Source organism: Callionymus lyra, chromosome 11, assembly GCF_982586985.1.
Source record: "Callionymus lyra chromosome 11, fCalLyr1.hap1.1, whole genome shotgun sequence".
NCBI lineage: Eukaryota > Metazoa > Chordata > Actinopteri > Syngnathiformes > Callionymidae > Callionymus > Callionymus lyra.
In genome coordinates, this window is record NC_141828.1 from 4,401,386 (window position 1) to 4,414,189 (window position 12,804).

Sequence of the window (12,804 nt, forward strand, 5' to 3'; positions counted from 1 at the left end):
GCTTAACGACCTCAAACTACTTTAAGGAGGTACAGAGTGAATATAAATCGGTAAAAATGCTTAATTTTAATTTTTTGAAGCTTGGATTGTTTACGCATCGCGGAAGTCAAGAAGCTCTCGCGGATTAAAACATGCTTAAAAGGTCCTGTAAAAGTGACTATATTGTATATTTTTAGGTGTTTCAACTCCATAATGTTGACATTGTTTTATGAATGAGTAAAATAAAGTCTGTGCTATTTCGCTTGATCCTCTTTATAATCCGGTGCGCTTTTCTATGAAAATAGAAGCTTTCATTGAGATTGCGTTTATGGACATATGTTTTCTTTTTATTTAGCTGCGATTATGAGCGTCTACGTGACGTTTGTCAACATTAATCGCGATTCTGCAGGGGTGACGTCACACATGCTAATCAACTGATCCTGCAGCGGTGACGTCACACCACAGGAATACAATGAGATATTGTGCTTGTTTGTTTAAAAGCGCCATGAATACAATAGTAGATGCGTGCTTGTATAAAGACCGAGTTAAGTTTAGTTTAAATTTAGCGTCAGCTAAAAAGTTTTCAAATTGCCGCATACGCAACTTCCGGATGATGACGTCACACTTGTTGACAAAGCTCGATCGCATTTTATCCTCACGTTTGTGCATAACTTGACGGAATCAGGTGCGCGTCACTCGTCTATTGAGGTAAGATATCATTATTGCTTTAAGAGTTGTTCACCTGTGAGCGCGGGTTCCGACCCTTGAGTGGATTCTAATTTGAAAGAACCACAGTTTAAAATCCAATAGATGGGTTGAGATACAAACCTGTAGACGGAGTTCATGAAAGAGAACTAACTTTTATGGTATTGTAGTTATTGTTACTTGACTATTATTACTATTATTGTTTTTCACTTTAATCATGTATTTCTTTAAAAAATAAATTAACATATCAATAAGTTGCCTATGCATTATGTACCAACAATAGAAAGTTATGTTGCAAAAATACAAGTTTTTTCTTTTTCTTTGGTTTTGCGATTTGAAAACGATCAATTGATTGTTGGCTCCGGGGAGACACCTAGTGGCAAACCAGTGGCACTACGTGTACTGGCTTGATGCTGTTACTTTCTTGAAGCCAAATGTTTCCTCGGCTCTGTATAAGAAGTTCTAACAATAAACGTGAAGTAGTTTCTTGACCTGTACATAATTGGACTTCTGGACCTTCGTGACAACAACAACTGTGTTGTGCCCCCCAAGATTAGATTAGATTACCTTTATCTTCACTGCACAGCAATGAGTAAAGCAGAAAGATATTATTACGGAAATCCTTAAACGATAAGTGACTGGAGAACACATGCTTGTCCACACGCATCCTGTGTTGTTCTCATCGTTATCTTGACCTTTAAAGTATATATTTTATTTAATTTTGTTTTAATTGTTTAAGCCCTTTGTGAGCCTGGTCTGGAAAAGCGCTATATAAATAAATATTACTTACTTACTTACTGTGCTTCTCCAGCTTTGGTCACATGATGAGCAAGGAGAAACGCGACAGCATCAGCAAGGAGGACCTGGCCAGAGCCACGCTGGTCACCATCACCAACAACATCGGATCCATCGCCCGCATGTGCGCCGTCAACGAGGTGAGGACTCACACGTGCAGGAACGCACACAAACACACACACAAGTGTAGTTTATACGCACACACGTGGAAGTAGAGTTGTGTGAACGACTCGATCAGGGAGGATCTTAAAAGTCATGGAAGATGACAGTTTATTGAGCGTGGTCCCCGAGGAGTATTTCTGTGTGCTGTGAGCTTCTTTACAGTGTTGCCTTGTGTCATGGCGATCAAGCAGCATTGTACAGGGCTTTCACTGCACTCAGACCAGCAGCTCGATCTGCCGGTTACACTCGAACACAACAGTACTTGCGCACATTTACAAAGATTTTTTTTAATTTACTTTTTTATGTGTTAAAATATCAATAATAAATTAATTGTTAAATATTCAAGATGCTCAAAAATACCTCAGAATTCCCATCTTTGTGCCGATTGTTACTATAATAGTGGCAACATTTTTGTATTTTTTAAGTCGTTGGAAAGTATCAAACTGCATCACATAAACATATTTATTTATTTATTATTTATATAAAAATATATTTACACAAATGTGAAAAAAAATAACTGCATCTATTATTTTAAAATGATTAAATTCAATTGCGAAGAAAATCAAATTAAAATGATTGAATTAAATTATGAAATGAAAGCATTCAAGACATATACGTAAACAATAAATCAATTAATAATTAATATAAATCTCAATAAAGTTCTACCTTACCTTACCTTACCTTAATATTGAAAAATAATGCAATGTTCTTAAAATAACATTACCAAAAAAATAAAAAATTTAAACATTTTGAAATTATGTTCAACTTTCGCTGACATTCTCTTGGTAGAGATGGATCCTTCAAAAGATCCAGATGGCAGTCCGGAGCACATTTCTCCTCCCATACGTTCAGTTATGTGCACTCATAGTTATTATTACTCATAGTTATAAATATGCCACTGAAGGTCACTGGTTAGTATGAGTTACACAATACTTCCACTAGAGGGCGTCGTCGCGCCGTCCACGTGGCTTAAGATAAACGTCATGGAAGTTGTTTGACGATAAAGTTGCTCAACAGAGTTTGAAGTGTAAAGATAAACAGAGTTACTCGCTAACATAGCAGATGTTCCATCTGCAGCACAGTGTTTGTCGGCCCCTGTCCACTGCCAAGAGTACGAGTCGTAACAATTCAGAAAAGTGAAATATTTGAGTGTTTTCGTACAAGTTGTGTGTTTAATGCTTGTTGTGTGTCACTCTGTCAGAAAATAGAGCGTGTGGTGTTCGTCGGGAACTTCCTGCGCATCAACACCGTGTCGACCAAACTTCTGGCCTACGCCATGGACTACTGGTCACAGGGACAACTGCGGGCGCTTTTCCTGGAGCACGAGGTACGAACGTTTGTTTTTTATGTCTAGTTTTCAAACCTTGAACTTACAAAGTTGTGATGAGCTTCTATACTCTATGAGTGGTTCCTTTTTAAGCTTTGTTTTTAAGCCAAATTACCATATTATATTCTCTTTTAGCATTTGAAATGTCATCCATGTCTTCAATAGTCAAATCAAATGTGCTCATTGCAACATCAGGTGGCATTGAAACAGACGGTGACTAATCCTTCACAAGATGAATGGATCCAGATGGTAAACTGCAACTAAGAGCAAGTCGTCTGCTTATTGACCCGTTATCCTTATTTTTTTTATTTTTTTTTGCAAGAAGAGAAAGACGCAAATGAGTAACACTGCTCACGTAACCTCCTTGGCAGAGGTAATGATAAGCTAAAGTTAGGGTACACAGTCAATGTGGACCCTGGACCTGAGGTTACTGTAACGCAAACTGACACCGAAAATGTCGTTTGTACATTAACCTACACACGCACATATTCATTCATTTTTGTGTCATATTATCCGTGTTTTTTGTTTTTTGGGTCAAAGGTTACGGTTATTGAAAATTGGTGATGAAACCGTATGAACCCTCTGAACCAACGACACTTGGTTATTAAAACACTGGTTATTAAACAAACTCTCGGATGAACCATCATCTGCGATGCCTGAACAAGTGTGTCTTCCGCCTCCAAGGTTACTTCGGGGCGGTGGGTGCGCTGATGGAGCTGCTCAAGACGTCGGAGGACCCCTGAAGCCCAACCCCACAACGTCTACGGTCTTTTACGATGTCATCACCCCCGTAACGCTGTGATGTTTTCAACTCTATTTGCTGCGACTTTTCCTACGAAAAGGTCTCGGCGGCTGCTACAAACGAAAACACTTAAGATCCGTACAGAGACTGAGAAGCCATTTTTAACTTGTACATACCCCCCCCTCCCCCCTCACCCCCCCACTCTCATGAAAGGTTTTAATATCCTGATTAATTTATGTTTTTCCTGGAGTGCATCATGTGGTGAGATGTCCGTCTGCTCTTTGAGTTACTGTGTGAAGACCTACTGTAGGCCCTGGTGTTGCTGAAGGTCATTCCAGTGAGATTATCTGCAAAATGTGATATTTATTTGAGGAAAAAAAAAAGGAGATACTGATACTGTTCTTCTTCCAACCACGTGACCTGTAGCTGAACAGCACACCGCGGCCCCTTGAAGCCAAACTATCTCCTCGTAACACTGCTCATGGCCTTTACTATTTTATAAAATGTCTCCGTCAGCTGCCAACTTTATTTTTGTTTTAACTACTTTTTCATGGATCTGCTCGTGTCACTCACCGTTAGGCTTTCATCGATGTTAAAGGGATTATAGTTTTTATTAATTTTTTTATTAAGTTTTGCTTGACGACTTACACAGGTAACTTTTAAAATTAAAATCCTTACTTACAACATGGCATCAGAAAAAATATTGAATCAAATTAAACTTAAATAGAAGCCGCACCTCGCTGTAATATTAAATGTTATATCACGGATATGTTCGGACCAGGGACGCCGAAAGGGCATCGGAGGTCAGGGCGGTCACTTCAGGGACGGGGATCCAGCTGGGAACGGCGACGGTCCAGACGCATGTGTTCAGGGTTAATCTGAGACCTAAAACCAACAAATGAGTGACTAAAGCAGCTGTGTTGCGTCATCGACCTTCGGACGGGCAGGAGTTTAGATTCTCAAGCCCGTCGGTTGAATATTCTTCTTGCTACTGGTTCACACAGGTTGTGTTAGGAATATACGTCCGCGGTCGAGGATTAGCTGCGGTGTCCCCGGGTCAGCGAGGACGCTGGAAATATCTGGGTTTATAATGGTTACAGTCGTCTATGTTTAATCCATAGTAAGAGCTCTGTCGTTGTATGTGAAGCTAATGAAACAAATATTGACAGCACAGTCACTTTTCATAAAGTTTGATTGAGGAAATTATAGATTTGGGATTTGATTGAAGATTTAAAAGATACTAAATGTATAAGAAACCGTGTGGTTTTCACCTCAGTACAGCTAGCACTGTTAGCCGCTAGCTAAGCTAGAACTTAGCTTCCATTATGTCATAGGTTGGTCAATCTTAACACGTCTTGTCAAAATAGCAAAAAAAGTCCCAGTCTTAAGGAAGTGCTTTTGAGCTCGGCTCCTGCGAGGGTTTGGCACCATCGGTTCGGGTCTGCAGTGCCATAAATCTTTGTGGTCTATGCTGACGTTTCTAGTCGTCTGGTCTTCGTGTAGGACTTCTAGGTTTGGCTCCAGGTTCTGGATTAATGATTCGTCAGAGTGGTCGATAAGTTACGTGTCGTAAAATCATGCGAGGATGTGCAGTTCCCTGAGTCAGCTAAAGAAATCCTGATGGTTCGACAGCCGTCTTCAACGCTTGACTTCCATCTTTCAGGTTATTCTTATATCCACGGCGTGTCGTCGTCTCGTGCTAACGGCGCTTGAACTGCAGCAACGCGTCCCGACTGTTTACGCTCGTCAAACTTTGAACTCCAGGGAAAGAGAAACACATTTGTTGTCGTGTGTGTGTTTGAGTTGTGCGCTCACTAGAGAACGTGCCGACCCGGGTTCCAGGAACAAGTTTTCACAGCCATGTGCGATTGTTTTGAGGATGTTGACGTAGTCGTCACGCGCGGTTCAACGACCACCGAAAAAAAACAACCAAGGAGATTAAGTGGAAGATGCCAAAGTATTTAAAATACAAACACACTATGAACCCGATGTTGTGAGTTTTAATGATCGCCATCATGCCAGACACTATCCCTCTGGTTTCCCTCTGATCATTTAAACAACTTTTCACTTTAAAACCAGCGTTTAGCTAGTGAGCAATCCCTCGACCTTTGACCCCCAACACATCGACCCGCATGTCCTAACAGTGGTGATGACACGACAGATCCGCCGACTCTTTGTTTCGCCTTCGTAGCAGAGGAATCTGACCCGTCGACGACTCTTTGCTCTTCTTCGCCTTCCCTGCCTTCGTTCACGTGTACCGACGCCGCCTGTGTGTCCTTTTTTTGTTTGTTTTGTTTTTCTGATGTTTCCGTCTCGCCGGTACTTATTCCTGCCATGAACGCAGTGCAGTGACAAATCTCAAAGCCTTGACCACGTCGACTCCTACTGATGCAGTTTGTTTATAAAAGTCGAGCACTAAACGTGTACAGTCTTGTAAACTTCCATAGAGAATTACTAGTATTGTATTTTTATTTTTTATTTGTCTTTGTTTTTATTCTTTGGCCAGTCTTGACTAATGTGAGTTTGTGGCCCAACAGAACCGATTGTTCGGAGAGAAAAAAGGAAGTAACCACCATCTGAGATACACTGTGTGATTGATCCACTATGTTAGCGGCAACTTTTGTTTTAGGAACCTTCAGCCGTTTTAACTTTGGTTTTTAACCCCTTTTTTTCTCGCGCCAGGGTTTCCTGAAGAACATCACGGTCCTGGTCTAGTAGAACCTTTTAAAAGGAATCCGCGTTCGGTACTTTTTTCGATGGAGAGAAAAAAATGATGTCGAAAATACTGTTGTGTACGTAGAAGCCACTGATGGACCAGTTGAGTCACTGTTGAAAGATTCTTTCTCTGCAATATATCCTGACGTTCGTACAGTGATGATGATGCTGACGACTGACGAGTCAAAGTCGATGATACGGTTCCACATCCCTGCACCAAGTCGTAACAAAATGCAACGACCGGAATCACACAGTGTGTAACAGAAGACTAATTTATCATGAGTCTGATTTTTAACTTAATTTGAGTTTTTTTTTTTTTTTTAAAGGTATCTCTCTAGCAATGAATGCTCAGAGTTGTAATATATTTGTTCTGTTTATGGTGATACAATTGTACATTTGTGGAGATAATATATTCTAAAAACCATGTGCCAGACTCTGATGGGAATGTCACAAGTTCAAAAAGTACTTTGAGCTGATTGTCATATTTTTGTATGTGTGTGTGTGTGTGTGTGTGTGTGTGTGTGTGTGTGGTGTCAGGACATCCATGTGTTCACTAAAACAATTACAACAAAAGGTTTCATCGTTCATATCAAATCTGAATTGTTAACAAGGTTTTTGACGCACCTCTTTATACTTTATTGAATATTGTTTTGATTGTTTAAGCGCTTTGTGACCCTGGTCTGGAAAAATGCTCTATAAATACAAAGGACTTACTTACTTCCTTTATGACCACATTTCTGAGCGTTATTTCTCGGATAAAGAAATAAGGAAATGGTCAGTGTGCTACGGGAGGTATTTGGTGAAAATTCCAATCTCATAAAAAGACACGCTGCCTAAAATATTGTCCTCAAAAACAAACGGATCTCCCTTTGTTCAAGAAAACAACTAAAGTGCCGTCATTTTATAGCGATTCGGGAGGAGCAGCTGAAGATTTGTATCACTGTCTCAACTTTCAATACACAACATTTGTCGCTGTATTTTCTACATGTATACAGGGGAAGATTAAACACTGCAAATATCCATGTTTTATTTCCCCAGTTAACCTTTTATCCTCCGTTCAATGGCCTCGGTTTGTTTGCGACGCTTAGAGCTAACGAACATTAGCATGGCTAGCGGAGCTAACAAAGCTAATGTTAAGAGATGGAAAATCCCAGAAAAGGCAGATTTTCGAAGTAAATGAAAACGTTGAGGGAGATGTTAAAGGAAAATACCAGCAAATGGCATCTTTTAAATGGAAAAAAACACGTAGACTGACAACCTTGACCACCTGCAGAGCCGGCCCTCCCATTAGGCGTATCAAGCCTGTTGTCATACATACAAGCACTACTTCGTCCTTTAATATGTAAAAACCTTCCTTTCTAAAAAGTCGCTTTAAATCATCAGACACCTGTGGTCACACAACGGTTGGAATCGGATTTAAATGAGAAGAGTGAAAAGTGAAAAGCTACGACTGTTAGCGCAAACATTTCATATGAACAATGAAACTTCTTCCGTTATGAGAACTCGATGGTTACAGTTTAGCCACTGGTGCTTTTTATTGGTTTTGTTTTTAACCGGGACCATGTGATGTGTCTCTGGACAGTGTCGTGCTTGGAGAAACGATCCGGGTTGTACGACGACTCCATCTTTAATTATCGGGCGGTTTTGTCTCAGAGTCGGGGGTCGTTCACGGGGAATATGCAACTTTGTGGTCTGACCTTGACTCCTTGTCCTCGACTGCGTCCACACGCCTCGGATTTATTTTAATTTTTCCACCTAAAATGTCTGCTTTTCATTTAACAAGACACCAAAATGGACGTATGTCAGTCGAACGGGTGGATTTAACATGTCAAATTTTGAAACTTTTAATTTGAAATTATTATTATTATTGTCAACATTGTTCTATTGAGTTGAAATGGCTACTAAATAAAATAATTTATAAAATGTTTTGGTTGGAATTAGACGTTAAAACAACGTGTAATCATTTAAAAAATGATCAAATTGGTTTAATTAAAATTTGTAAAAAGAAAAAAAAAGTTCACTGTTGAAATGATTTAATTCAATTATTCAATTTAAATGATTAAGTTCCGTCAAACATTTCAATCAAGAAATTAAAAGTTTCCATATTTTCTAAATGTAAACACTGACGTACTTCCATATTTGGATAAATGAACTTTTATATCCTAAAGTCTTCATTTATATTTTCAACAATGTGTTTATTTTCTTCATGACCATCGGAAACAAAAGGATTTTGACTAAAGCAGATGAAAATGTAAAGAAAAACAGATTTAGATCAACCATCACGAGGGACCAACGTCTGCATGAACATCTTCTCATCCTTGAAATCTAACAATTTATCACAAACTTCGATGACTTTCAGATCATTTTGATGAAACGATACAAACGTTCTGTAAGTTTTACTAAGAGAAAAACAACATTTTGGACGTGTGGACGAAGTCTTCTGGCCTCTATTAAACGCATGAACCATTAACTCCATAATCCTTCCAGGCTAGCTGGACGTTCCCACGCCAGAGTGTTTGATTGTCCAGAGTTCTGTAAATAGTGAGATCTACACCAGCAACATCTCTGTTGGTAGCTCCACGAGTCCGGTTCCCCCACAAGGACTTTCCCAGCAGGCGTCTCGGCGACAAAATGATTCCCTTGTTTTTTCCCGCTCGTGGGTCTTTGTATCTTCGATGACGTCAGATATAAGAACCTGGTGTTCCTCACGAACCCGTCTGCTGGATGTAGTCGCCTTTAACTTGTTTGTAGTCCCGGAGTATTTGGGAAATTCCGGCTCTGGTGTGTGGATCTGCTGCTACTGCTGTCAATCAACCGCGACATGTTTCTGCCTTGTACATGAAATAAATCTTAAACTGGACAAGAAGGTTCCTGTTTTAAATCATGCTTTGAAAGATCAACACAACACAACAAATAAAAGTGCCTTGAGATGTTTCTTGAAGGAGTCAGTAGATCATCAAACACAGATGTTTCTTGAAGGAGTCAATAGATCATCAAACACAGATGTTTCTTGAAGGAGTCAGTAGATCATCAAACACACATGTTTCTTGAAGGAGTCAATAGATCATCAAACACAGATGTTTCTTGAAGGAGTCAATAGATCATCAAACACAGATGTTTCTTGAAGGAGTCAGTAGATCATCAAACACAGATGTTTCTTGAAGGAGTCAGTAGATCATCAAACACAGATGTTTCTTGAAGGAGTCAGTAGATCATCAAACACAGATGTTTCTTGAAGGAGTCAGTAGATCATCAAACACAGATGTTTCTTGAAGGAGTCAGTAGATCATCAAACACAGATGTTTCTTGAAGGAGTCAATAGATCATCAAACACAGATGTTTCTTGAAGGAGTCAGTAGATCATCAAACACAGATGTTTCTTGAAGGAGTCAGTAGATCATCAAACACAGATGTTTCTTGAAGGAGTCAGTAGATCATCAAACACAGATGTTTCTTGAAGGAGTCAGTAGATCATCAAACACAGAGATGTTTCTTGAAGGAGTCAGTAGATCATCAAACACAGATGTTTCTTGAAGGAGTCAGTAGATCATCAAACACAGATGTTTCTTGAAGGAGTCAGTAGATCATCAAACACAGATGTTTCTTGAAGGAGTCAGTAGATCATCAAACACAGAGATGTTTCTTGAAGGAGTCAGTAGATCATCAAACACAGATGTTTCTTGAAGGAGTCAGTAGATCATCAAACACAGATGTTTCTTGAAGGAGTCAGTAGATCATCAAACACAGAGTTGGTTCCAAAGCTTAGGAGCAACAGTCTGGAAGGATTTCTCTCCTCTGGTCCTGAAGTTCAGGAACCATCAGTAGATTCTGATCCACAGACCTCAGAGCCCGAGCTGGGGTGTAAGTCTGGATCAGATCACTGATGGAAGGTCTGACCATGAATAGATCTGAAAGTAAGAACCAGAATTTTAAAATGATCCTGAAAGAAACTGGCAGCCAGTGAAGAGTTTGAAGGAGAAATGTGAGTTCTTCTACTAGAGCGGCTCAGAATTCTGGCTGCAGGCGAGAAGATCCTTCTTGTTGTGACAACATTTTCCTAAGTTGAAGGAAACATTTTCTCATCAATCATTTTTTTGCAGTGTTGTACTTTTTATTTTATTATGTTTTTTACTTTTTATATACAGTCTGGTCAGAACTATTGGAACATTGACACAGATCTCATTGGATCTATAGACACTACAGTGGATTTGAAGACGTGACTTCCAGCTTTAATTTGAAGGTGTTTACGTCCAAACCAGGTGATCAGTGTCAGAACTACAACCGTTTCTTCACGAGCCTCCATCTGGTGAGGGAGCAGAAGTAATGGATCAAAGTCAACGATCATAAATCAAACTTTCAATGTTTTATATTCGGTCAACGACAGGCTGAAGGCGTGGACTTCAGTCCATGGTGGAGGTTCCTCGACCGCGACCGTCTTCAGTTCCTGCTGGTTCTTCATTTACCCTTCAGTTCAGTTTGAGTGACATTGCTTAGATTCAGGTCCGACCCAAAGCAAACTGCAACTGCTGTCGTTGTCCACCTGCAGCTTGAAGCCCCGTTTGAATATGAGAAGATATTCTCTTGATCTTCCTAACGTTCTCTTCATCTTCCTAATGTTCCCTTCATCTTCCTCATGTTATCTTCACTTTTCTCATGTTCTCTTCATCTTCCTCATGTTCTCTTCATCTTCCTAATGTTCTCTTCATCTTCCTAATGTTCTCTTCATCTTCCTAATGTTCCCTTCATCTTCCTAATGTTCCCTTCATTTTCCTCATGTTATCTTCATCTTCCCTTATGTTCTCTTCATCTTATCATTGGCTATTGGAAAAAAAACAATTTCACATTTTTATCAATAAAGTTTTACCTTACCTTACCTTACCTTATGTTCTCTTCATCTTCTCATGTTCTCTTCACTTTTATCATGTTCTCTTCATCTTCCTTATGTTCTCTTTGTCTTCCTCATGTTCTCTTCATCTTCCTCATGTTCTCTTCACTTTCCTAATGTTCTCTTCACTTTCCTAATGTTCTCTTCATCTTCCTCATGTTCTCTTCACTTTCCTCATGTTCTCTTCACTTTCCTCATGTTCTCTTCACTTTCCTCATGTTCTCTTCACTTTCATCATGTTCTCTTCACCTTCCTCAAATTCTCTTCATCTTCCTCATGTTCTCTTCATCTCCCTCATGTTCTCTTCACTTTCCTAATGTTCTCTTCATCTTCCTCATGTTCTCTTCACTTTCCTCATGTTCTCTTCACTTTCCTCATGTTCTCTTCACTTTCATCATGTTCTCTTCATCTTCCTCATGTTCTCTTCATCTTCCTAATGTTCTCTTCACCTCCCTCATGTTCTCTTTATCTTCCTCATGTTCTCTTCACTTTCCTCATGTTCTCTTCACTTTCATCATGTTCTCTTCACCTTCCTCAAATTCTCTTCATCTTCCTCATGTTCTCTTCATCTCCCTCATGTTCTCTTCACTTTCCTAATGTTCTCTTCATCTTCCTCATGTTCTCTTCACTTTCCTCATGTTCTCTTCACTTTCCTCATGTTCTCTTCACTTTCATCATGTTCTCTTCATCTTCCTCATGTTCTCTTCATCTTCCTAATGTTCTCTTCACCTCCCTCATGTTCTCTTTATCTTCCTCATGTTCTCTTCACTTTCCTCATGTTCTCTTCATCTTCCTCATGTCCTCTTCGTCTTCCTCATGTTCTCTTCGTCTTCCTAATGTTCTCTTCACCTCCCTCATGTTCTCTTCACCTCCCTCATGTTCTCTTCATCTTCCTCATGTTCTCTTCATCTTCCTCATGTTCTCTTTACCTCCCTCGTGTTCTCTTCATCTTCCTCATGTTCTCTTCATCTTCCTAATGTTCTCTACACCTCCCTCATGTTCTCTTCACTTTCCTAATATTCTCTTCATCTTCTCTATGTTCTATTCATCTTCCTCATGTTCTTTTCACTTTCCTCATGTTCTCTACACCTCCCTCATGTTCTCTTCACTTTCCTAATATTCTCTTCATCTTCTCTATGTTCTATTCATCTTCCTCATGTTCTTTTCACTTTCCTCATGTTCTCTTCATCTTCCTCATGTTCTCATGTTAAATTCAACCTTTCATTGTGATTGCACTGATAGACTTCCATGATGGTGAGAAGATCATTCCAGGTGTTTGAAGGAGGAACTAAACGTAAACTCTTTAGATTCAAACTATAGGTCGGCGGCAGAAGTTGAGCAGCGACAGGTTGAAAGTCTCTCCTCCCCCCTCGGCCTCTCTCCTCCCTCTCTCCCTCCCTCCCTCCCTCCCTCCCCCTCTCCCTTCATAGCTCCCCGACTCTGGTTTGTTCATCTCAGTCTCTTCAGGATGTTTCCTGGAGGAACTGGACCATC

General features: G+C 39.9%; 1 protein-coding gene across 1 annotated transcript; it reads left to right on the forward strand.

Moving 5' to 3' along the window:
- Positions 1–601: 601 nt before the first annotated feature.
- Positions 602–7,124, forward strand: LOC148068971 (pantothenate kinase 3-like). The gene is made up of 4 exons (XM_087803142.1): positions 602–687; positions 1,496–1,619; positions 2,843–2,968; positions 3,653–7,124. The coding sequence occupies exons 2-4, from the start codon at positions 1,506–1,508 to the stop codon at positions 3,677–3,679; spliced, it is 267 nt and encodes an 88-aa protein (XP_087659268.1). The 5' UTR covers positions 602–687; positions 1,496–1,505; the 3' UTR covers positions 3,680–7,124.
- The last annotated feature ends 5,680 nt before the right edge of the window (positions 7,125–12,804 follow it).

Bases quoted from the DNA above. Each gene is read 5' to 3' on its own strand.
- LOC148068971 (XM_087803142.1), top strand. From the start codon at position 1,506: ATGATGAGCAAGGAGAAACGCGACAGCATCAGCAAGGAGGACCTGGCC. The intron at 1,620-2,842 runs GTGAGGACTCAC...TCACTCTGTCAG, and splicing joins GCATGTGCGCCGTCAACGAG to AAAATAGAGCGTGTGGTGTT. The intron at 2,969-3,652 runs GTACGAACGTTT...TCCGCCTCCAAG, and splicing joins CGCTTTTCCTGGAGCACGAG to GTTACTTCGGGGCGGTGGGT.